General features: G+C 41.3%; 1 protein-coding gene across 6 annotated transcripts in view; it reads left to right on the top strand.

Annotated features, from left to right (window-relative positions):
• Positions 1-25,553, top strand: part of AQP4 (aquaporin 4) — a 68,485-nt gene extending 42,932 nt beyond the window's left edge. For 2 of the 6 annotated variants that reach the window (XM_060028834.2, XM_060028837.1), the window contains exons 2-5: positions 15,322-15,736; positions 16,633-16,797; positions 17,079-17,159; positions 21,108-25,553. In XM_060028834.2, the coding sequence (XP_059884817.1) occupies positions 15,356-15,736; positions 16,633-16,797; positions 17,079-17,159; positions 21,108-21,386 (906 nt within the window). In that variant the 5' untranslated portion in view covers positions 15,322-15,355 and the 3' untranslated portion in view covers positions 21,387-25,553. Of the gene's footprint in view, positions 1-11,952; positions 12,073-12,514; positions 12,612-13,022; positions 13,085-14,817; positions 14,974-15,321; positions 15,737-16,632; positions 16,798-17,078; positions 17,160-21,107 lie in introns of those variants that run through there. The other 4 variants (XM_060028835.1, XM_060028832.1, XM_060028833.1 and 1 more) reach the window with 4 other exon arrangements.
• The last annotated feature ends 1,492 nt before the right edge of the window (positions 25,554-27,045 follow it).

Below are 27,045 nucleotides of genomic sequence, written 5' to 3'. Positions count from 1 at the left end.
CTTTTCCACCTGAAGTCTCTTCTCCCACATGATTGATTTTCCTACTATTGATTGACTTTCCTACTATTGATATTCAGGAATTGATTTTCCTACTATTTTATGTACACCAGCACCTTGCAAAACACCTGAAAGATAGAGGCTATTCAATATATATGTATCTGATTGAAACCAAAAACAATATTTAGTGTAGTTTCTTCACAAACTTCTACTTCCCTTTTTCTAAAGAATTAGGGAAAACCTTAGCCAAATGCAGGTAAGGGACAATTTTCTGTGTTCATCCCATTCAGGCCCCTTTCTGTCATCCTGTTTCCATGACTGTTGCTGTTGTTCTGTGTCCTACATTACCCTGTTCCAACTGGATCTGTATCAAAATGGTCACAGTCGTGACTTCTGTGACTCTTGTCTTGGTGCTAATCGCACATAACGCTCCATGTCTTGGTCTTAAATTGACAAGTTCCCAACTTGATGGTGGAATTTGCAGTACACATTCCCTTTGAACTGAGGCTCCTGTTTCCTGGGGATCGCTTCTCTCTCCTTGGCTCAGTTCTCTGACTCGGGGGTAATCAAGTCTACTCTTGATAGTGGCATGACTGGGTCCCCCTTATTCTTCCCAGTCACAGTGCCACACTACCCCATGGGGAGTGTCACATGCACAAGTGTGGACACCCCAGTCCAAGCTCCATACACATGCACCTGTAACAGCTGTTCGTTGGCCACAGCTGGGACCAAGGTTGTGCACATCAGCTGTGGGATCGGGGGGGTGGGGGAGGGATACCAAAGAAGAGGCCGGTCCAGGCCCCGAGAGCAGAGAATTCCAGAGTCCCAGTCATGGGGCGTGTGGTCTACAGGGGCTCTAAGTACCGGAGGAGGACGATGCACTCAGAGTTGAGGCAGAGTCTTCTAAAGCAGGGGTCCAGGGCAGGGCCCCACTGCCAGGGTCTGAGGACAGCACTGCTGCCACTTCAGTCGTCCTCTGATCTGCATAACAGTTTCCGAAGGACAGTAGAGCCCGAGCTTTTCACTTGAAAAACACCATCCTTTATCCCGAAGTAATTAATTCTGTAATGATTTCTGTGCTGCTCTATCAAACATTCCTTAATCTCTGTGGCCTGAAGGGCCAACCATTTTTTACCACCATCAATTGAGATGAACACAAATCTTCATTTTCCTCCTCTTTTCATTTCATCTTGACAGAAGGCATTTCCTCCTTAAGTCCTCTCTTCCTTGCCTCCTTTCTCAAAAAGAGGGTCATTCCTCACGATGGAAACAGCATATACACACTGATGGTGTGCAAGATGGCTTGAGGTGGTACATGGAATAGACTTTTCTGAAAATTATATACTGAATTTAATATGCATTATAAAAATCTAACCAGCATATCAGACTGATGGTATTTTGCATAGATTGACGCTGAGTAAAAATCCGAGTTGACTTTAAATACAGTTGACCCTTGAACAACTCGGGGATTAGGGGTGACCACCCTCCGAGTAGTCGAAAATCAATGGGCGTATAACTTATAGTTGGCCCTCAGGACCCGCGGTTCCGCATCTGTGGATTCAAGCAACCTCGGATCGTGTAGTGTTATAGTATTTACTATGGAAAAAAGTCCGTGTATGGGGAGCTATGCAGTTCAAGCCCACATTGTTCAAGGGTCAACTGTATACATATATATTTATATAATTTATAAAATTGTAAAGAGTTGACTTAGATATGGAAAAAATGGTGAAGGTGGAACAGAAGTGATAGAAGTTTGAGAAACTGATAACAACAAACCTGGAGAATGATGTCATGGGAAAGGGAAGGGGGTGTTTCTAGAAGGGGGTATATTGTGGTGCTCATGACCTGTGGCTTTGGCGTCATGGAGACCTGAGTTTGAGACTCTGCACTTCTACCTGTGAGCTGTATGACCTTGGGCACTTTTCTTATTTTTTTTTAATTGTGAGATGGAATAATAATTGGAGCTTCATCATCAGGATGCCACACAGATTAAATGAGCTGTGTCGTGCCAAGCACTTAGCACAAACCCTGGCACATATGATGATGGACGAGTGGTCAGCGGGGCCAGGTGCTGCAGAGGAAGGTAAAGGCTGGGGCATTGCCTCTAGAGTCACACAACAGAGAAGGCCTGAGTACGTGAAGAAAGCATTTACAGGAAGTGATAGGGACAGAAACTAGGCTATAACCGGTACCGAAGGGTAAAACATGAGAAAAGAGACAATAAATGGAGATAATTTTTTAAGGGTATTTGGCTCTACAGGGGAAAGTAGATTTACTGGTAGGTCATTGGGGTCGAGGGGCGATTTATTTTGGTGAGCTCTTTTCCCAATAGAAAGAGGTAATATTAAGTAGAGAATTAAGATACAGAACATGAGGATAATCGGTTAGAGCTATGAGTCTCAAAGAGTGGTCTCCATACCCCTAGGGGGTCCCTGAGATGTTTCAGGGGGTCTGGGCAATCATGGCTGTTTTCCTAATCCTAATGAGATGTTACTTGCCTTTTTTTTTTTTTTTTTTGCGGTACGCGGGCCTCTCTCTGTTGTGGCCTCTCCCGTTGCGGAGCACAGGCTCCGGACGCGCAGGCTCAGTGGCCATGGCTCACGGGCCCAGCCGCTCCGCGGCATGTGGGATCTTCCCGGACCGGGGCACGAACCCGTGTCCCCTGCATCGGCAGGCGGACTCTCAACCACTGTGCCACCAGGGAAGCCCCTAGCTGTTCTTTTGTTTTTTTGTTACTTGCCTTTCTTACTGTATGACATTTGTATCGTCAGCACAAAAGCCATGGTGGGTAAAATTGCTGACACCTTGTCAGGAATCAAGGCATCAAAACCGTCTTAGCAGGGGTGTCCTCACCATCACATGCAGTACAGTAAGTGTCAGTTCTACTTAAGAATGTCTTTGATGTAGCAAAAAATTACTAATTTTATTAAATCTTGACACTGAGTGGAGGTCTTTGTGATGTTCTCTGTGACAAAATGAGCAGTATACATAAAGTACTTCTGCTACAGACGGAGTGTGCTGGCTATCTTCAGGACTGATGGATTCGTGAGCTGAACCAGCCCCTTTGTTCATGGAATACCATTCTTCCTTTAAAGAATGGCTGACAAACTATGGCTATTCAAATTGAGTGACTGGCTGACATTTTCTTGGAAATGAGCAAATGAGCCCATCACTTCCAGAAAAACTGACAATATTTGTTGCCAATAATAATATTTGAGCTTTCAAAAAGCTTATCCTTTTGGAAAATTTGTGTCTGCCACTGTGAGGTTGACAGCTCTCAAAACTTTAATACTTTTCTGATGTGATTGGTGGTGACACTGATGAATATGATATTTTTGATATTATAAAATAAAGTATGCCAACATTTGGAAGATCCACATAAGTCAATGAATGAACAGATTCCAAATGACCAAACATAATGTTCAAAATGATGCCTTATTAGAAGACTAGTTCAAAGTAAAAAATAGATGAATAGATTTTAAAGTAACAAGGTATGAAAATTCATTAAGATGCCTTCAGCATCTACAGTGACACTAACCTTTAAAAAAACAACCACTTATTGAGTTTTGGTGTACTATCAAAGAAAATTATCTACAATTATCTGAAAAAGTTATTAAAATAGACCTCTCTTTTCCGGCTCCATATATGCGTGTGGCAGGATTCTCTTCCCATACTTCAACCAGACAATCATTTCACAACAGATCGTACGGAGAAGCAGAAAGGGGAATCAGCTGTCTTCTATTAAACCAGACATTAAAGAGAATTGCAAAAACATAAAACAATGCTACTCTTCTCACTAATCTTTTTGCTTTGAAGAATATAAATATATTTCTTTTTCTTTGAAAATTCGATTTAGTTGACATATGCTGGGTTTATTATTGTTATTTTTAAGTAAATTAAAACAATTTTTAAATTCTCTGTTTCAGTTCCTCATACGGTAAGGGTCAATACCCACAGTTCACATAAACAAAATGTTCATTGGAGGGTTCAGTAATTTTTCAACTGTAAAGTCTGATCGACAAGATCGGATTAGAGAATGGTACTAGGAGGCAGAAATGGGTGGGATGCAGAACGGGACTGAAGGAATCCCTCCAAGGCACTGCAGGGATACTTCTCCCATAGGAAACAGGTAAGGAGGAGAGCATTACCAGATGCAAGGCATTTTTAGGTTTGTTCAAGGGAATTCAAAGGATTTCCCATCTGAAGGCTGTTTTCACTGTGATGCAAGGGTTGAGGTCATACCTGGAAAGAGAGGGGAAAGAGCAGGAAGGTGAGGAGTTCAAGGGACCCATGGAACAGCCCTGGGGCGCCAGAGAACACCTGGCCAGAGCATGAGGAGGGAAGACTGAGCAGTACAGGGCCCCAGGGTGGGTTTGCACTGCTGAACCAGGGAAAGCCCTGTGCTCAATACCCTGCCAAAGCCACTCCACAAGGGCAGTCACATACTACCAGCGAGCTGGATTCATGGTAGTTAGTTAATTTCTTATCAATTTAATATTACAACCATACAGAAATAGAACAGAATCTCAAAACGCTGTAGGCCCACCACCACCGTTTTAACAGTTATACTGTTTTGCCATAGGAAACGTAGACTGACTGTTTAAGCTAACTTATTTCTAGATACCTCAAAATGTCCTAAAATATTTGATTAGTTGCTTAGTTCACTCTTGACATTCTGATTTTATAAACACACAGTTTTTAAATTCTGCTTCCAATGTTGATTTTGAAATGTAACTCTAGAAGATTGGACAGTTGATAATCTTGCTGTCTTATTTTAGCTTTATACAGACAGCAGCAATTTTACTGGGGAAAAATTGTTAAATGGATTCATTTTTCACTTTCTCTTTTAAAAGGTATGATATGGCCTGTTGACTCAGTGTGTTACATAGTGAGGCTCTGATGCAACTAAAAAAATCAAAGCTCAGCTTTCTTGTAGAAGTGAACAAATTCCAAGGGTTAAAGTGAAATCTTCAGGACCCAAATTCTAGGACTGGATCATGTCCTCAACTATGTAATTTTTTATGCTATTCAGTGATTATATTTATTAGAACATTTAATGCAAAATTATAAAACAGGACAGTAATGACAAAAGAAATTAATAAAAAGTATAAATGATACATAAGACTATCACTACTATAAATTAGAAAACCACAAGTATATTTGAAGCACCTATGAGTGTTTGCAGAGCACTAGTCAATACAACACACGCTAATTACACAGATGTGAAGATCACTTATTTCACAAGTAGAACACCACTTCATGCATAATCTGGTGTAAATCATTTGGTCTCTGGTGCTCTAGGCACCAAGAGTCTTATTTTACTAGCAACTATTGAGCACCTGCCAAGATTCTGTACCGTGGATGCTACAGGAGTACAAGTAACTATGACATGGTCTGAGTCCTGAAAAAGCAAGTATTGTAAGATAACCATTGGCTGACAACCAGCCCCAAAGTTCAGAGCCTTTGACTGTGTAATTTTGACAGGTAACTAATCTTTAGGACTTCAGTCTCACTAACTATGAAGACACTTGTTCTCCTTTCACCAAAACTAAAGGTTCAGAGGATTACACAATACTCTGGGGCATTTGAGGAGCTATATACCCATGTTGGGCTGCAGGCGGGCCCAGCGATCGCAGCTGAGGTCAAGGTATTGAGAACATCACAAGTTCTGACACGAACAATCTCTTTCTCTGACGTCCCATGAGCCATATGGTACCACAATTTTTCTACTCAAAATGTTGTGCAGAATGAGAAGGGTAGTATGAAGTTTGCATATTTATTCTGTGAGGTCTTCAATGTGATCCGCTATTGAAGGGTATAATAATGTTGGTATTACCAGGACATTATAGAGCTCTTCCATCTACTCAACAAGCTCTCATTTTTTTTAATGGAATTATTAGCAATAACAGTGAAGAATTGTATTGCTCTTGAAAGTTTATAAAGTGATTTTTGTATGTCCCCTTGGGTGATTATAAAGACTTGTACACAGAAAAGTATCACAAGAAAACTATGAACTATACATTGAGTATGTCTGTAAAACTGTTTAGACCTTGTTACAATGCTCTGTTGTACTAATCCCTCTCAGATAGCAGTGGGAAGCATAGTTCATTATGTCAGTGTGTTCCTGGTTCACTAAACTGTTCTTTTAAAAGTCCCTCCAATTAGAAATGAAAATGTTATTTTAAAAAAATGTTGGGCTGGCCAGAAAGTGCCTTTGGTTTTTAAGTAAAAATAAAAGACACATTTTTCATTTTCACTAAGAACCTTATGGAACAATGTATTCACCCTTTTGTTCCACTACCTTCTGCCATTTTTCAGGCAGCTTTGTAATTCCATCTTTCCAAAACATTTTATCTTTTTGAGCAAAGAACTGTTCCAAGTGCCTTTTATAGTCTTCCAGGGAATGAGAGACAGATGATTCTGGACGAATAGGATTTCTGGGTGGCATTGAGGAGTAAGTTTACTTTGGAAATTATAAATTTGTAAAATTATCCATCCTCAATGGTATTATTTTTTCCAGCCGTACTCAGTGGCCTGAGTGGACATGTGGAGCCATGAATGTCGTTTATTATCTTCCCCAAAGAGCTAATGAGGAGATGACATAAAGGCAGTTTCTTTTTTTTTTTTTTTTTTTTGCGGTACGCGGGCCTCTCACAGTTGTGGTCTCTCCTGTTGCGGAGCACAGGCTCCGGACGCGCAGGCTCAGCGGCTATGGCCACCAGGGAAGCCCAGTTTCTTATTTTTTAAATAAAATTTGCTGAGACATTTTGGATTAATCCATAAGACAGAGGTTTTTTTAAAAATGTTACTTCTGGGCTTCCCTGGTGGCGCAGTGGTTGAGGGTCCGCCTGCCGATGCAGGGGACGCGGGTTCGTGCCCCGATCCGGGAGGATCCCACATGCCGCGGAGCGGCTGGGCCCGTGAGCCATGGCTGCTGAGCCTGCGCGTCCGGAGCCTGTGCTCCGCAACGGGAGAGGCCACACAGTGAGAGGCCCGCGTACCGTAAAAAAAAAAAAAAAAAAAAAAAAAAAAGAATATTCAAGTATGGTGAAATCATCAGTGAGGTTTGACACTTCTAAGAGGTCCTGTGAATTTCTTCACGCGTAGATTTCTTCTGATTGTACACGAAAAGGAAATACAGAGGTTAAAGAGAAGGATGTATGATCATTTAGGAAAGAAGCAAGAGAAAGTTTAGTCTGAATTATGGGAAGGGTCATCTGAGAAAATTCTTAAAGAACTAGGCCGTTGAGAGTCTATCACTTTTTTTTATGGTCACAGATTATGACCCTTTCTTCTCCTTTCTTAGAAAATGTTCATTTTCTAAGAAAAGGCAACATTTCTTTTAACTGCCTAGTTTTTCGGTCTACTCCTATCTACTCCCCCTTTTTACACACAGAATTTTAAGCATTTTGCTCTTTCCTTGAAACTGGGACTATTTTCCTTAGTCTATTAAAAACATAAGGATTCCAAACCTTTTTGTATAAGTGATAATAATTGCCAAAACATTGATTTGGCTTTTAATATGTTCAAATTTAATTTAAATTTTGGAACAATGACTACTACAGACTACACTTTACAGATTATTGACCATTCCAAACATTTCAGTCCAACCCATTAGATCCCAAAGTCCTTTGCTTCCCAGAAAACAGATTTTTAACTGTGGATGTCTGAGCAGCCTTTAAAACGCCCAACCAAACTCTGAACTGTCATAGTAGCTGGGTAGGCGATAAGGGGTAAGAAAAGTATCCAGTCATCCAACCACATTTCTGCTCTTTTGTACAAGCTTCGGATGAAATACAGTCACTCAATACAGTCCTTCTGTTTCTCTTTCCCTCCCTCCTTTTCTCTCTGCCCATTGGCCTAGAGAGGGGAACCCTAAACCTTTTGGAACCCTGCCAGCAGGACCAAAAGAATCTCTTGACTATTTTCCCAGGGAATTCCTGCCTTAAATGTCAGCAGAGTACAACTTGCCAGCCAAAGCAGAATCCACCTGGACCTGAATCAAGAAAACTGCGCCTGCTATAACCAAACGGGAAAACCTGGCCCCATGGGGCAAGGGGACAGGGGCAGCAATAGAGTGAAAGGGTCCACGTCCATTACCAAGACCCATGTTTTGTCAGATTCACCTCACTGAGGAAAGGAAGCTAAGTCAAACTATTTTTGGTTCCTTGCTGTTTTTTGATTGTTATTTTTATTTTTCTCTTTCGGTGGTGAACCGTATCTCCAGCAACTGCTCTGAATTACTATAACAGTGAGGTAACCCCTCTTTGAAAAGGGAATAAATGTCCACGGAAGCCCTTTGTTGTGGTGCTGGGGGTTGCCTGCTGCTGCTTTTGCTGATTTGTTTATCTGTTTGTTTTTAATGAACATAATGATATATAAGTGCTCTGGGGGAGAATTCATATCACTGAGATTCATGAAAAGCAAGATAAGATTTGTGAGATGCGACTGAGTCTGTCCCTGCCAGCCTAGAGACACTTCCTGTCTGGTCCTGAGGTACTGCTGGCATTTTTAGTGCGTTTGAATTAGTCTTCAATCTCCAAACACATGAAGGAATACTAAAAGTTCTGAGGGCCAGGATGGGAAAAGGGGTCTACAAATCCCACAGATATACATCAGCTCCCAAGGATAACAATGTGATATAGTAGATTAAAAATTAGGAGCAAAGTGCATCAATCGCTAGTTTTTGCCGAGTACTGGTAATTTTCATTCACCCTTCTTTCATTTTTCTCATATGTTACTGACCTACAACTTCACAAAGCTCTTCAACTAAAAACTCACAAGCTTGCCTGACACACAAGATTGATTTTAAATCAATGTACCATGTCACTATCCTTTTCCTAAAGATCAGAGCACTATATAGTAAGAAAGTCAAGAAAATTTCATCAATAAATTGTTATTCCATCTTTAAATGAATTCAGGCCCTTGCAAGGTTACCAATGGGAAAAAAAACAATTTAGATCCCGCATCTCATTTGGCTCTAGGCCTAGGCCAGTTCAAAAACAGGTCAACTTGGGCTTCCCTGGTGGCACAGTGGTTGAGAGTCTGCCTGCCGATGCAGGGGACACGGGTTCGTGCCCCGGTCCGGGAAGATCCCACACGCCGCGGAACGGCTGGGCCCGTGAGCCATGGCCGCTGAGCCTGCACGTCCGGAGCCTGTGCTCCGCAACGGGAGAGGCCACGACAGTGAGAGGCCCGCGTACCGCAAAAAAATAAAACCAAAAAAAACAGGTCAACTTAGAAGCTATCACTTATATTCGCCAGGGCTCCCTGCCTCATACTTTTTCTACCATCACAAGTGCATTATAGCTGATATCTTCCATTATCATATGCTGCATGCATTGTCACAGACAATCCTATTGGCAGTTTCTGTCCCTAGTTTAAAGAAAAGCCAGGGAAGTAGGTGGTTATTGCACAAGACTGAACGTGTCTCCGGAAGACCAATAAGACCATCTCAAATATAAAAAGGATAATAAGGAAGACCTAATAAGAAAAACTACCGCCAGTAGGTGAAGGGTTAATCCCTGGTCAGTTTTGAACCTCTCTGCCGAGAGTACTAATAAGTTTGAATTTGTGCCAGTTAGGGTGGCCCTTCGCTGGATGGGAACAGCCATCCCTTAGGAACTGGACTGGCAGTGATCAGCCAGCCAGAAGAAAGGGAAAGGGTCTGAGAAACTGTGGTAACCAAGTTCTGCTGGCCCTTTGCAAAATGGTGCCGGGAACTGCCAAGGCCATGGAGTGAATGCTAATGAGCTGAGCGCAACTTACAAAGCGTGGGCCTGAAAAATGTCCCCCCAGTGACCAGCAGCTGTAGGGAGTGCCACTTTTGTAGGTTCCTGTGGATAGGACCACAGGCCTCATTCTTGAGGACAGACCTAAGCCTTGCAACATTGTTCCTTGGGTTCAAAGACCTCGCAAACACTTCTGACTCAATGTCAAAATTTTCAGAATAAAAACAATTGTTTTGCACCTTTACAAAAAATCTCATTCTAAAATCTGAATGGTAAACAGCTTTAAGAATCGACATGAAATATTTTGAAATATTTTAAGTGTTCTTTGTGGATTCCCAGAAATTCCTCCCTTCCCCTCTCACCAGAGTTTGTTGGGACTTTCAGGGAGCATATTTTTAAAAGCCTGAAACCCCTGATGGACAGCCATCAGTGTGCAGCCACATTCTTAAGGATGTAAATTCAATCTTTGTTATCTGAGAATGCTTGAAACAGGATTAAAGGGCTCCTCTGCAATTCTCACTCAAAATTGTAATTCCTCTTTCTCGTGAGCGCTTTTCAACCATTCCCAAGTCTCAAGGACCCAAAGGAGACAAGAAAACAAAAAACTGTAACTATGATGTGAAAACATAACCGTTTTCTTCTTCTCTCTCCTGTATTTCTTTCTTGCCACACCTCATTCTGAGTAAAACTCCTACGTGAAATGCGATGGTAGGTGGAGAGGCAGGGCAGGGAGAGGGAGGGTCCCGTAGGTAGATGTGAGTTATTATCACAGGTCTAGTTGTTGGATTGAGTGGTGGTTCACGGATGTTCATTATGTACCTTAAAAGTAATCAATTAATGAATTAATTAACCCCTGGTGGGGCAGTGGATGAGACTCCGTGGCACTCCCAATGCAGGAGGCCCGGGGTCCGATCCCTGGTCAGGGAACTAGATCCCACATGCATACCGCAACTAAGAGTTCGCATGCCACAACTAAGGAGGCTGTGAGCCGCAACTAAGGCTCACACGTGCCACAACTAAGGAGCCCGCCTGCCACAACTAAGACCTGGTGCAACCAAATAAATTTTTTAAAGTAATTAATTACCTATTATAAAATAAAAGAGGGCCATACATGTATTAGTGATGACAGAGTGTCATACACCAAGGATTAGGATTATTCCAATTCTAGGTACCTGAGGTCCATTTAAAGAAAAAAAAATGAATGAGATGGTGACACAGGCACTAATTCTTAGACCTTCCAGATATCAGACCTTCAGTTGAGGATGCCTTCATGGGCACACAGCTATGCACTTAGAAGGGTCCCACACTTTGTTTCATGTCCTGCTGTTGTGAACTTGAAATTCTTATAGTTCCTCAACAAGGAGTCTTGCATTCATTTGGCACTGGCTCCCACAAAAAATGTAGTCAGTCCTGTCCCAAGGTTTCTAGATATTAAATTTACCTAGAGTTCCCAATAATTTTGTGCCCACCCAGCCTCTATATATTTAAAATTTGCCACTTCTCACCCAACAATCGTTAACATAACAGTCAGGTGAGACTCTACAGCAGCCTTATTTCCTGTTATCCAAATCAGTGCTGCACAGGCTACAAGAGACCTGCAGTTATCTGCTGTGCTTCAAAAGCTGCTTCTCGCCGCATGGCACAGGGATATGGCTCGGTGCTCTGTGACCTCCTGGCGGGGTGGGATAGGGAGGGTGGGAGGGAGGGAGACGCAAGAGGGAAGAGAGATGGGAACATATGTATATGTATAACTGATTCACTTTGTTATAAAGCAGAAACTAACACACCATTGTAAAGCAATTAGACCCCAGTAAAGATGTTAAAAAAAAGCGGCTTCTCGGAACAAAAACTTCACATAGAACCCACTGGATATTTTGCCGCTCAAAAACAAATGCACCTCGGCCGAAATCTCAATTCATCTCAACTGCTGGATAAAGCAAATCCATGCTGTAGTAGTTGCCCAATTTCAACTATACATGTAACCAAAAAAAAAAGACAAATTGTCAGCAATTCTCTGTGGTGGGAGGAACTCAAATAAAGATTTAGGGAAATCCTCATTTTCAAGGGTCACCAGCTAAAGAAACATTAACACGAGCCAGCGTTTCGTGTTCCTGAAATGCCCTGTGTCTATAGCGATCAGGTAGAAAAAGTCATTTCAAGTTCAAATATAACTTAGCCATTGCCACATGGTGCAGAATCTTTCCACCCCTAAGAATCCACAAGCCCAATCAGACAAGTGGCCGTAATCTGACTCCCAGTGCACTGGGAGCCCAGACGCAGGCAATGAGCGCTGCCCTCTAGCCAAAGGAGGCATGAGTGACAGACCCGCAGGCAGGCAGTGGGGGTAAGTCCTTCTTTGCCTTAAGGGAACAATGCTCTGACGAAAGATGAAACTCAGACTGACTCTTTCATTACAGATACGTGTACCTTCTCAGGCAGAATCTAGAAGGAAACTCTCGGGCAGGTGGGTGGTTCTTTCAGGGCTGGGTACCGGGCATATTCATAAGAGAGGAGAGGCAGAGAGAGGGCAGAAGAAAAGGGATGCTTTGGAGCAAAATCCTCCAGATACTGGAGACCTGTGAAAGCACAAGAAAATGACCCTATGGAGGTAAATCTATCTGTAGTATTTTTCATCAGAAAAATTACTCACCCATGGCCTCAGCTGTCCAGAAGTGGCTCAGGCTGGGCGTTCAGCTAGAAAGTAATGTGTCCGGCTCTGTACAACCCGGTCACATCAACAAATCCCCTTTGTTCTGGGGCGAAAGAAGCAAAACAAATGGTGATGATGCATTTCCAGGGAGTGTGAACAGGGAAGAGAACATTGACGACAGCTAATTAAGAGGGGCCGTGAGAGAGCTGGGGTGAGCGCATGTCAAGCCAGAGGTATGTATGTGCTGCCAGGGGACTTTGTGGTTCACAGCTGACTGAGGTTGGTCACTCTGCCCTGGAAAGAGATCAGCGTTTTGCACGTTTTCAAAGAAAGCTAAAGGCTTGCTTAAGGAGTCTACTTGTTTGGGGGTTTGGGGAGTTGGGTTTTTATTTCTCTGGCTGATAAAAGCTTGAAGTTGAAAGAGCAACTGGGCTTCTCAGATTAGGTCTCTGGAGAGGGAGGCAAGTGCACAGAGAATGCTCAGGGAAGGTGAGGGAGAGGGTGCAGCAGGAAGGCGTCTTGTACACGGGGCCTGCCTCTCCCAGATCCCTGTGCTGGGAATGGGACCTGCCGCATCCTGCCCACCTGGCTGCCTTAGCTTCCTGCCTTGTCCTCTTCCTTTTTCCCACTAAATCCGGCCACAGAGGACCATCGCCTGACATAGCATCTTGCCCTTTGCCATCTCGGCTACAGCCGTGGGTCACTGGTGAGTTCAGAAGCCAGGCTTTTTCAATTTGTGAGTTTCTCCCCCTTTGGGATACTTGTCATTTCTCCCCCAGGGCACCTTGGCTGCCCTGCTCCAAGTGCTGTTTTTGTCCCTTTTTTTTTTTTTAATCTTTATTGGAGTATAATTGCTTTACAATGGTGTGTTAGTTTCTGCTTTATAACAAAGTGCATCAGTTATACATATACATATGTTCCCATATCTCTTCCCTCTTGCATCTCCCTCCCTCCCACCCTCCCTATCTTGTCTCTTTATTTTCTCTTCCTCTAGGGAGTGTGATGTCACTGTCCTCCCAGCTGGGGTTTTTCGTAATTACATGATTCACTTAGAGGAGTTCACTGGGGCAAGGGACCGCTGGCGACAGGGCTGGCTGGTCCCCTTCTGGAGCCACCTAGGCTTGGGCAGAAAATGGGTTTTTCTTTCCAACTCTGAAGCAAATCCCCACGTCAGACCAGGGGCTGAGCCGAGATCCTAAAGGTCAGGGCGGCATTCCTCTGGTCTTTGTTGGTGCAGCATGTCTCCACTGCCCAACCAGCCGGACCCGGGCTCCTGGGGACTGTAAGTGACTGGGGGTGGGGTGGGGGTGGGGGTAGTGCGGAGAAGGGCCCGTGCTCCGTAGCCCGTCAGAGGGAAAGCTGCAATAATTCTAATCTGTTAAAATACCTGGCTTTCTTGTCTAACCCTTTTCACAGTCCCCTGGGATGAGAGTCTCCGCTAAATGTTCTCCACGCTTCTCCCCTCCCGCACTATCACAGACGAAGGATAAGGGCAAATGTCTTGAATAATGGGGTAACTGGGCCCACTGCCTCCCAAGGGGAATCCTAGCCATTTCTTGCCATTAATATCCTCAACCCCCACCCCTTATCAGCTCTAAAGATCCAAAGACATTAAGAGGAAGAAAGGGTCTTCCATCCCAAAGGCTGCCTCGCTGCCCTACCCATCCTCCCCCCTCCCCCCAGCCCACAGGCGCGCAAGCTCTCCCCCGCCCCACGCCCCCTCCCCGCCCCAGGAAGAGGCACCAGCAGAATTTAGAGAAGGCCGTCAGGAAGACACTAGAGAAAAACTGCTCTCCGGAGCCTCCTGCTTTGAGGACCATTGTCTCCCTGGCCCCACTCTTCTTGCCCACCTGCCTGCCGCAGCTCTGCCCAAGTCGCTGTCCCCCGCACTTGGCGGGCAGGGTGCCTGGGGCGCCGCTGGTACACACTGGCCTCCAGGATCCCCTTTGGGAGGTTTTATCTGAGAGGTAAACTTCAAGGGGTGGAGAGACAGGCCCAAGAGGGGATGGTCCCTCAACCCTGCAAAAGTGCGCAGAGGCCAGGTTGCACTTTCCCGGGTGAGGTGCCTGCGCCTGGTACCCAGCGGGCGGGGCCGCTGCGTCTGTGCACTGGCGCTGCCTGGAGCCCGCCCCGCCCAGGTGGCCGGTCCCCGCCCTCGGACAGGCGCTCCGGCTCCCCTGGGGCCTGCGGTTGAAACGGCTCTGAGCCGCCTCCGGACCTGGGCGGGCTCCCGGACTCCTCCCGCTGGCCGGGGAGAGCATGGCAGCGTCCCCTTCCCAGTCCCGGGTCCCAGCTCCGGCCCTGCAGACACCACGAGTGGCCCTCCCACCAAACAAGATTCACCTTCTCCAAAGACAACCTTCCAGCCTTCCAGCCCTCCTGGCTTCCTAGCAGGACTCGCCTTCATCCAGAGTCTCCAATGGGGGAGAGGAGGGACAGTCAGCTCTACAAATCCATTTCCAGAATGCCATTTGAACCATAAAGGACAGAACTGGAAAAGACCTCCCTTTTTTATGGCTGTAGGTTCCAAATAGAAATGACATGTAAAAAGTACCTTGAAACGTAAAAACTTGCTCTGAGGGAATTGACTACAAGGTAAATATACTTTATTCTTAATTCTTTAAGGAACTTGATTTAGACATTTTCTTTTCTAGGGACAATTCAGATAATTTTCCAGTGAAACTGGATGATCTTTGGATATTAACTCAAAGGAGATTAGAATAACAATCTCAATAGAATAACATAACAATAGTTACTTATCTCCTTAAGAGATAATTAAGTAATTAAGGAGATTTTTCCAGAAGCATTCTTTCTCTGTATGCAAATAACTTTTGGCTGGGTGGCCTCCCTACTGCGGGGCAAGACTGCTGGCCTGGACATCCTCACCTAAAGGCATAAACCTTGGACTGGTAGCTTCTGATGCCGATTTGTTTTTCCTTTCAGTAAGTGTGGACCTTTGTGTAGAAGAGAGAGTATCATGGTGGCCTTCAAAGGGGTCTGGACTCAAGCTTTCTGGAAGGCAGTCACAGCGGAATTTCTGGCTATGCTTATTTTTGTCCTGCTCAGCCTGGGATCCACCATCAACTGGGGTGGAGCAGAAAAGCCCTTACCGGTCGACATGGTTCTCATCTCCCTCTGCTTTGGACTCAGCATTGCAACTATGGTCCAGTGCTTTGGCCACATCAGCGGTGGCCACATCAACCCCGCCGTGACGGTGGCCATGGTGTGCACGAGGAAGATTAGCATTGCCAAGTCTGTCTTCTACATCGCAGCCCAGTGCCTGGGTGCTATCATCGGAGCCGGGATTCTCTATCTGGTCACGCCTCCCAGTGTGGTGGGAGGCCTGGGAGTCACAACGGTACCATCTTTAGCTCTTGTTTTCACACTCGGACTCTAGGCTTCTTATAGACTACTAAGTGACAACTGGTGGCTTAAGAGACCTTCCTAAAACTGCTAATTTATTCCCAGGGAACGTCTGATGACTCTTGATAGGGGTGAAAACTGATTCCAGCCACGCTGACTACATCATATGAAATCATTATGTGCTATTGAGTAACTTGAATAGCACTAAATCTGGGTAGCACAAAAATTGTGTTGGTTTTTTTCCTCTCTCTCTCTCTCTCCCAGTGACTATATTGACTATATATTTAACTTAAGGCATTTTTGTTACAATTATTTGTTGGTTCATTAGCAAAAGGAACAATTTTGTTTCTTGTCATGTGCCTGAGGTTTAAAGTGATCTGCATCGAGGGTCACACTTAAAAAAATAAATTGGCGTTTGATCCTAGTTTTGTTCTTAGCTGATTAGGAATATCCTTTGTTAGGTCAGCACCAGGGTTGATGAAAAAACCACACACGGTTTAAATTTTAATTGAAATATATATTAATTAATTTAAACCTAATTAATGGATTTAATCATTGCCTTATAAAATTACAAGACTCTTAAGAAACTCTTTTATAAGTTAAGTGCAGCAGTGGCATATTTCGCTTCCTTTGTAGAAAAGGACATTCAGCACAAACTCCCCCTTGGTCATTGTAAGAGTAATTAATTATCTGTGATGGCCCCAAATGAATAGAAATTTATTTCCTCTTTTTTGAGGGGGCAGGGGTGCAAGTGTCTCAACTAGGGGTGGGATAGAAGACTCAAACCAATCATCAGTTTTTGCAGGGATAAAATGTGCCTTTCACAATGATATGTTATCATAGAAAATGTTCCCTTGCCTTAATTCAGATGGAGCGTTTTTCTCTCTCCAGGTTCATGGAAATCTTAGCGCTGGTCATGGTCTCCTGGTGGAGTTAATAATCACATTTCAGTTGGTGTTTACTATTTTTGCCAGCTGTGATTCCAAACGGACTGATGTCACTGGTTCCATAGCTTTAGCAATTGGATTCTCTGTTGCAATTGGACATTTATTTGCAGTAAGTTTCCAAGCCCATTTAAGTAATTGATCCATGTTGTTTATCCTCACCCTAGAGCTGGATGAAGATGTTATGTTTCACAGCTGTAGTTCTTTAGTATCCAGTTACGTCTGTCCATTTTAGGTGATTTTTTTGCTAACTTTGTGATGAGAACATTGATATGGCTGCTAACATCTGGACATCTCTAACTGACTTGGCAAATGGTAGCACATTGCAATGAAGTCTACCTGTGAATAGCCCTGTTTCAGCAATGCCTGAAGTTGTATTCTTTTTCCCTATAGATCAATTACACTGGTGCCAGCATGAACCCCGCCCGATCCTTTGGACCTGCAGTTATCATGGGAAATTGGGAAAACCACTGGGTAACCACCATGTTCATTGTGCCTGTTTTCCTACAGTTGAGGACAATTACCCAGAGAGCTCTTTTTTTCCCCATTATTTTGCTCACTAGTTTCCCTTCCTCCCAACTCTGAACCCCTAATTTATTACATCTTTCATAAAGACTAGGGAGAGACTAGGACAGATCTGCTACAAAACATCTCATATCAGTTCTGGACCTTCAGTGACAGTCTTTTTTTTTTTTTTTTTTTTTTAAAGCACTGCTCTGGGCACTGTATCTGACAGACTTCAGCAGAATATATTGAACATGGAGGTTGCCTATATGGAACAAGTTAAAATCAGGGTGGTGAAATGAATATGGTGTTTAAATAGTTGAAAGTAAATCCTTCCCAGCAATAACGAAAAATATGCTTGCAAAAAAAAAAATAAGAAGAAGAAGAGGAGAAAGAGAAATGCTTAAAAGTATAGCCCATTGCAAAAATATTTACCTTTTTTGTTTACAAAAGCATGAACCCAGTTAATAGTATGGGAGTGGGAAGCATTTTGAACTGCAGATGGTGAGAAATAATTAGTGCAAATATTTATGCTATTATCACCATAACCATAACTGGAAAAAGAAAGGACTTTCAGAAAAGACACACTTCTCAGCCCCATGCCTACCCTACTTATTAATGTGGGGACAGTGCTTCCAGAGAGCAGTGGTATCCATTGTTAAATACCACAGTCAATTTCTTTTCAATTGTTTCTTACCAAAAAGAAATTTCAATCCGTTAAATGAATAATGTGGCAGTTTTGAAGACCTCTTACACACTAATTTACAATAACCAATAAAAATAGGTGTATGTCAGCCAGCTTCAAATGGAGCTAACTTTTATTTTCATGTATATATGCCGTGAATGCTCTTTTACATCTTTTATTTTTAAGTCATGAATGTAAGAATATGTCACTTATGTTTTTAATGTTCTTATTGTACTGTAGTAGATTTACAATGTTGTGTTAGTTTCAGGTGTACAGCAAAGTGATTCAGTTATACATACTCAGATTCTTTTCCACTGTAGGTGTCGCTTATGTTTTAATCTCACGCATACGGTGGTTATTGACACAGTCACACGCACTCAACCTTGATGTACGTTGCAAATGAGAAGAAATTGCCCCACTGCTATATGCATTCACTTCTAAGAAAAGTGTACCTATCTATCCCATTAAAGTAATCTATCCCATTAAATAACAGCATGAGTGTCAGTGATCAAAAGCAAGGTTTTGGACCCAGACATGAAAAACTTAGTCAACAATACCACCCATGAGATTGGTTACTTTGACACTGATATTTCCATGTATGTCTCTAAAGATTTGCCACATTAATGGGAATACAAATTTGTAACGGGCAGTATATAGATCTTATGATAAAAGTACAACTTTTAGGTCATCTTATTCAAACAATTTTTGTAAATAAAATTTAGAAAAATGACAACTTTTAATCCATGAGGACTTTAATATGTGAATGAAAATATATGGTTTTATTAATTACTTGAGTTGTGGTACACTAGTTAAAATTTAAGTAGCAAGAAAATCCTTAGCTGTTGATTGAATCCAAGGTTTCCCGTTGTTGCTATTTTATAACAAACTTAATCCTACAGAAAATGAATGTCCATTTTGTAGCAAAGCTTGTGTGAAATTAACAACTAATTTTAAGTATGTCTGTAGATAGATGGATAGACAATAAATAACAAGATATTAATGATGAATTTTGTGTGTAGTGTAATAACATTTTTTAGTCTTCTTTTCTGGATTTTCTATATTTTTAGCAGTAGAACTTCTTTACCTTTATGAAGTTTAAAAGTTACTTTAAAGGGCATTATGAGTTTGGGAATAGCAACTTGAAACTGAGATTTGTTTATTTTTGAGAGCATGTGGCTAGACATCTTCTTCGTAGGTGTTTTGGGGGAAGTGTCATAATGATTTAGCAGTCCCTTTTCTCCCTTGCGGGATTTGTAGCTTGTGGAATAGAACATATCAAATGAGATCTTACCAAAGGAACAAAGCGCAAAGACATTTTGAGGAGGGTTCTCATTTCTCCTTTGAAAGGGCATAGAGAAGGTAAACTCTGACATGGTTTCTTTCATGTTCAAGATAAGGAACTTGAACATAAGGTTCTTGCAGCCACTTTGTCAACAATTTCCCTGTACAGTATATGTGTTCAATTTCAGCTTAAAGTTTGAATTTCTTCTTTAGATTTTGCAATGAGGTTGCTAAGTGAGCTTCATTTCCAGAGAGTGTTTTAAGCCAGAAGGATTCATCAGATTTTTTTCAAATGGGAGAAGTGTAGTATCGTAGAAAACAGTATAATGGTTCAAAAGAGAGGTCTGAAACCAGACAGACCTGAAATCCCAGCTCAATCACTTGCTAAGCGTGAAGTCTTAAGCAAGCTTCTCACCCTCTCTGCGTGTCCATTTTCTTACCCATAAAATGGGATAATAATAATATCTATCTCAAAGGTCATCATTAGAATTAAATGAGTTAATACAAGAAAAGCACTGAGTGTAGCCAGCTGAGAAAGAGTGCTCAATAAACAGGGTTTCTGTTGCTCAAGTCTATCTGTTGAATGAATGTCTAATATTCTACAGCCTACGTGTGCTCTAAAGCAAGTGTTGAAGTTTATCCAAACTCAAAACTTGTTTTATTCTAGACACATAACTAATATGATAGAAACTTCCAGTTATTGAAATAAATTCCTATGGAATGGCTAATCCTCAACTAACCATTATCCATAAATGCAGTACAGATTTTTCCACCAAGTCATCAGTGCAAGAACCATGAGGATGAAAACACTCTGCAAGAAGATTAATGGGCAAACCATGAGGTTTTCTCTTAAATCAAATCACCAAACTTGAGAGAGAAAATCATGTAACATGAGGAAAGTGACTTATAGCCAGCCTATTCCCATACATCTTTAAATTGTCTAGGAAACAATGGAATGGAGCAAGTTACAATGCAATTGGAACTATGAAGTACTTTACAAGTATTATTTCAATTTAATCCTGACAACCCGTGAGGTATGTATTATTATTATCCCTGTTTTGCAGATGAGGAAATTAAGGTTTAGGAAGTTATGTAACAGATTCAAGCAGTAACAAGATTGCTAAGTGGTCGAGCTCATATTCCATTTATCATGCTGTACTGAATAATTAAAGCCCCAAGTGATACAATCTGTACTATGGTTGTGATTATGCAAAAGACCAATGTAAGATGGCAATATTAAGAAAAAAGTACTCTCCAGAAAATTTTTCCTCTATTTCAGCTGAAGAAGTCGTACCCCCAAAGAGGACCTATCTTTACTGTAAGGATTATCAGAAAATGGAAAGAACATAATTAATGAAAGCAGGAAAAGAGAAGAGGAAACAGTCTTTTCTTATTTTCTGTTCAAATGTTATTTAGCAATATATGGATCTCTGATGTAGATTTAATGTATTCTCTTATTTTCTTTCCAATTCTCTCTCTCCTTTTTTTTAATGCATGACTCATTTGCTCTCTCTCTTTTTTAAAAAATAACCACTTATGTCTTTTTTTTTTTTTTTTTTTTTGGCTGTGTTGTGTCTTCATTGCTGCGCACGGGCTTTTCTCTTGTTGCGGCGAATGGGGCTACTCTTTGTTGCAGTGCAGTGGCTTCTCTTGTTGCCGAGCATGGGCTCTAGGCACGTGGGCTTCAGTCGTTGTGGCTCGTGGGCTCTAGAGCTCAGGCTCAGTAGTTGTGGCACACGGGTTTAGTTGCTCTGTGGCATGTGGGATCTTCCCGGACCAGGGCTTGAACCCATGTCCCCTGCATTGGCAGGCAGATTCTTAACCACTGTGCCACCAGGGAAGCCCCACATTTGCTCTCTTAATTTAAACCACCTAAGTTCTATATCCGTGCCTTGTTCGAAGGAATAGTTTTACTCTACTTACACTCTATAACTCTTCCATCTTTCCCCCAGATATATTGGGCTGGACCAATAATAGGAGCTGTCCTTGCTGGTGGCCTTTATGAGTATGTCTTCTGTCCAGATGTTGAACTCAAACGTCGTTTTAAAGAAGCCTTCAACAAAGCTGCCCAGCAAACAAAAGGGAGCTACATGGAGGTGGAGGACAACAGGAGCCAGGTAGAGACCGACGACTTGATTCTAAAACCTGGAGTGGTGCATGTGATCGACATTGACCGGGGTGAGGAAAAGAAGGGGAAAGACCCATCCGGAGAGGTGCTATCTTCAGTATGACTAGAAGATAGCACTGAAAGCAGACAAGAGCCCTTAGAACTGTCCTCAGATTTTCTTCCGCCCATTAAGGAAACAGATTTGTTATAAATTAGACATGTGCAGTTTGTTGTTTCATGTCATATTACTCAGTCTAGACAGTAAATATTTCATTATTTACCAAGGAGGAATGAAAGAAACCTATCATGAATTTCAAATCTAAAAAAAAAAAAATCTTTTTGAAGTATCCCCAAAGCCAATGTGTATCTAGTTTATCTATTTGCTATTCATTAATAATCAATTTAAAATGTGTATCAAGATTTTGTTAAGGCTTGCCTGACAACTTACAGGCATACCTATCAGCTTACTCCTCCTCTCCCACGAAACCAGTATTGTCAATCCTCATTTGAATATTTATTCTGTTAAATCAAGTTAATCAATGGCAAAATACAGAGTATGTCATAGAGTCATGCACATTCAAGAGAGCAAATACAACAAGCTCTTTTATAACCAGCTCCCCTAGGTTCAACTACCTCGGCAAAAGAATCTTAACAAGAGTCATTGCTAGTGAATTGTTTGCATTTATATTTCAAATATCCAACTTTCAACCCAAACTCCAATTCATAATATTCCTTCCTCCTCCTCACTGCCCAAGGTAATATGGAACTAAAGCCCAGAAATTCAAAGCATGTTCAGAAATCCTATATGTGTTCCACCTAATAAAACCTCCACATCATAAGGCACCTACTGAGATTCAGGACATACAGACTTGTAAGATCTTATGGGGGTGGGTGGAAATTTACCATCGTACAAAAATCATAAGGAAAAAGAAAATCTGCATGCTGGTTTCAAATAGTTGATCTGTTTTCAGTGCACATCCTCAAATACACCACATGAGGTTAACAATCTAAGCTTTTAACTACTTAACCATTTTGCTTTTTTTTTTAATTTATTGGCAAAACTGGGGGTTTTGTTTGTTTGTAATTTTGGTTAACTATATTTAAACATTAGCTGAGACATATTTTTGATAGTAAGAACATAACTAGTTGAGTCCTGACTTTTTGTTAATTATTAAGCTCTGCTCATTCTAGAAGGTGTAAACTAGTCCTGCCAGTCCCAATCACTGATACTCTCCCACTTTTCAAGACATTTGTTGATAATCTTCATTGTGCGCATCAATATTTTAATGAATTAAAATGCATGAGAGACAAGGAACAACATGACCACGAAATAAAAGGGCGGGGGCATCAAAACGCTCTGTATTCAAAGCTGACTAGATGACCAATCTTTCCTTTGTAGAGATACTATAGGTTTTTTTAAGCATTTTCATTACTGACTCATTTATTTTTCAAAATAACTTGTTCTTTCCCATACTGCTTTGCCTTATGTCAGTAAAATGGTCTCTGGAAACCCCAGTTTCTATTATCTTAACTGTCTAGTCTAGCCTTTATCTTAAAGAGCTGAAAAAGTCCATTTCACTGAACAAAAGCTAATAGTAAAGCAAAAATCTATCACTGCAAAGAGTGGCTTGAATAGCTGATAATCAAGGGCTGTCTTCTCCTACTCACAGTTCCAACTGTGTGCCACTTTTTGGTGTTAATGGCAGCTGTGTGTGTGTGGCAGTGAGATAAAGGACCACTATTAAATCTGATTCTCTTCGGTGCTAAGAAAGTAATGAACGAGGTTCCCAGAGAGACACCACACCAGTGGAGTCCCTGGGAGTCCCCCTGACATCTTTTTGGCAGATGCCTAAATCCCAGGCCTCTTTGGTGGCTGGCCACACCCTCCACCACTGAGGCACATTGCTTCCTGTTTGGGGCACCATCTATAGGAACTAGGGTGTATTTCTAACGATGGATCTTTTCAAATGTTTGCACAATATACCCTTAAAGGCTTAAAACTGGGGGTGGTTCAGCTCAAAAGATAATGCTATCAACCATCAGCAAACATGTCAGTTCAAAAATAAGTTAGCAAGGAAAAAAATGAAACATTTTCCAAATACGCTTACAATTTACTAGTTTATGATCATTTTTATTCAGCCATATGGTTTACTTCTAATACCCTCACTTTTATACTCACTTCAGTTAGAGCATTCAATAAGTTAGTGCTGGGAAAAAAAAAAAAAAAACCCTCATGAATGATGTTTTTGCCATTTGTTTTCCAGCAGCGAGCAGAGTGCCTGACACATAGTAGGTATTCAAAGCAAGTGTGTTAGTTAAGAAAAAAAAAAAAAAAATATATATATACATTTCATTTGTGATTTAAGGATATAAAAAATTTTCTTTTAATCTTTATTTTGCTCCATATTTAATAAGAGCATGAGTTCAAGGACTACTAAGGAAGGCCATAGAAATGTAAAATCCATAAAGTATATTTTTACATCCTACTATTTTAGGGGCATGCAGACAATGAAAGCTTTTGCACTTTGCTTTCCCTGCGTATGTTTCACTCAAGGCTCTACCAGTAAAAAGTAACGAAATTGTACCTTTCTAATGGCATCTATGCAGCAGGGGTCTTTTGCCTTGTGGATGGCGTCAAATTATCCAAGTGTGTTAGGAGACTGGGGCTTTTTCCTTTAATCCCTTCTTATTAATGAAGTGCAACGCGCTGCTCCCAGGAGAGTACTGCTGACAGATATACAGAAAAGAGATCAGAGAGAAAAAACTGGAAGGACATAAATGAATTATACCCAGCCAGGAAACAATGCCAGCCGTCTCTTCCCTAAGGAAAAGTACAACAAGCATCCCCCAAATTGTAAGGTGGTCCCTACACTGCAAATGTGTATAGTTTGTCAAAAGAGTACAAAGGGTAAACGCCATTTTTAAGTTTGCAGGGCTTCCTTTAAAATTGGGAGCCCAGAATTTGAATGTATGTTTTCATGATAGAAGAGGACATTTTCTTCAAAGAGTCCTCAACTTTCACACTGGAAGGAAGTATTTTCTGGTATCTAAATAGTTGCTTAAATGTAAGATTCTTACACTTTGTCTCTGCCACTTGATGTTTTCATAAATTCTTATACTTTCTATCGTCTGACCCTTTTCCTAATGCAGTTGGTAGGTGCTGGCTTAAACTGTGGCTCAGTCTTGAAGGTTTTACAAGATAAGAAATATGTCGCTAACATGTATGATGGAATTAAGCTGTCTAATTATTAGAGGTCTGATTCCAAACAGCACAGAATATTCTTCTTAGGTCGTGAAACCAAGCAACTCACTTACCGGTTTAAACTCCATAATGAACCAGGAAATTCCAAAATAGAATAGCAAATTCAAATGCTAGAATCAATCCCAGTGATCTGTTGTAGCCTGTTGACACTGTTCCCGCATGTTGTGAACATTTGAAAAAGAAATTGCCTTTGTGACAGCTGAGGATGACAGTGCAAGCCCAGCAGACAAACTTATCAGACAAAAGAAAGCCAATGTAAATTCTCGTCATAAGCATTACAGAATAGGCAAACAGAATATTTTATACCTGAAAGTAATATTGTCTTTCCTAATATGTTTATGGCATCAAAATTATTAGAAAGATGTATTTACTATCTGGAAAGTGTAACATAACAAAACTCACTCTCTTTACCCCAAATCATGTACATTGCATTGGTGTTGTAATACTTTACAGATCACCCCGAAATAGCAGTAACTTTTGAAACCCTCTCTAAAGTACATGGAAGACATTTAATTCAGGGCTTAAAAACTGTGGCCACTCACTTTGGCAAATGACAATAACCTATGAAAATAGATATCAAATAAATGCTATACGACCTGTACAGTAAACATTAAACTTAAGAACAATTATAGTGTTACCTATGCATGTTAAAATCCAAGAGCTAAAAAATACACTGAATTTATATAACCCATCAGAATGTATTTCTAGATTCTCTTCAGGATTAATTAAATAAACATGCAATTATGAAACTATATAAACAATTATTTATCACTTTTATGACCCAAATCACAATAAAATTGTAATTCATGATAAACTAGTGAGAATAAACTGAACATATGGTCATATTCACCATTCTTTATTAACTGAAATGTTATTCCAACGTTAGAGCTAATGTTAAGGAGATTGAAACTGTAATGTTTAATATTTGGGATAATCTATTAAAGTCTTAGCATTGTGGTTGATTTCCGTGAATTATGTTGTATCTCATATTACTAAGCTTGTGCAAATAAACTGTTTAATGTTTTAAAATGTGTTTGATGATTTTGAAAATTCATCCAGAGCTTTTGCACGTCCCATCCTAGAAGCATCATTTAGAAGGACCAGAGGTTTAGATATTCGAGTACAATCAACACCAAAGGAAATGGTGGTGGAATCCATATACTAAAACAAGTTTTGAGAGCCTGCAGAGTACACAGTGTGGTAGATCGTCATATCGACAGTGAAAATTGTGTATTCGTGGGCTTAATTCTAAATGTTCACATCTATGCAAAATAGACCATTGAATATCGACTGTCATTGTAGAGTCAAAAAGTGAAGACTGAAACAACTGTGACTCAAATGAGGCTGGTGTTACTAAATAGATGATCCATCCTTAGGGCCTTTGGCAAATTCTGCCTACCCAGATGGATAATGTAGGTTCAATGAGCACTGGTTTACTCCCTTGGGCTCTCGGTTTGAACCTCTCAATTTTGAGAGGTTACAGCCCCACAGGGAAGGATTGAGGACAATCGTTTATGTACCATGCAACCCATTGGAAGAGTGGAGAACGCTGCCTTAGGAGCCAGGTGGATGTGTACGTCTCTTATCACCTTTGTCACATGGTAGTGAAATCATTTGTGTAGGTTTCTGTCTCCCCCTAGTAGGTTTAAAACTCCTTAAGGGCTAAGACTGTGTCTTATTTATTCTGTATCCTCCACCCTCGGCACTGAGAACTAGGCTTGACATTTCTCTCAATAAATGCTTGTTGCATAAATGAATAAACAACTTATGGAATATCTCACAATCATTAGGAAATACCACAAAGCAATATACCTTAATCAAGTTGGTTTTTACTGTATAGGTGTGTGCAAAATATTTGAATGCGTGTAGTTCCAGTTAGGAGCCCAAAATTAGCTCAAGCACTAAAGAAAATAAAAGGGGAAATGCACAGAAAGAATGAAACACAAATTGGCTTTCTAAAATTTATACCTAACGTGTAAGCAACAAGACACGTTTTCATTGCTATATTTATACGATGGCCAGATGTTAGATGAAATTTAGCTCAATAACTATTTCAGCAGGATAAGTATTTTAACAAGCATGGGAAGCTAGTGAATAAATGTCAGCCTGATTTTATAGTTATCCTGCTGGAAAATGTCCAAAACAATATGTCACCTGAATTAAATCTTACTACTTTCTAGTTTTTTTCTAGCTCTTCCTTGGGTTTAAGGAAGACATAAAATACCCTAAAACGGCCAGGTTGAGTTCTGCTACCTCCACATATTCAGAAGTCTCTGAGAAACCATGACCATGATGTTCGCAACCTTTGTGCATAGCACAATGACAGCACGTAGCTAGTGCTCAATAAATGCAAGATGGTTGGGTGGATGGATGATGGATGGATGGATGGATGGAAGAAACTCTCCAGTCTGGAAGAAATAAGTTAATCTGTGAACAGATGGAGATCATAGCCTGTATTCCTTCTTCCCTTATAAAAGTATTGGCCAAGGGTCAGAATGCTAGAGGAGGAATGTGTAGATTA

Source organism: Delphinus delphis, chromosome 13 (genome assembly GCF_949987515.2).
Source record: "Delphinus delphis chromosome 13, mDelDel1.2, whole genome shotgun sequence".
Taxonomy (NCBI): domain Eukaryota; kingdom Metazoa; phylum Chordata; class Mammalia; order Artiodactyla; family Delphinidae; genus Delphinus; species Delphinus delphis.
Note: the sequence above shows the minus strand (reverse complement) of the source record. Positions and strands in the feature narration are given on the sequence as shown.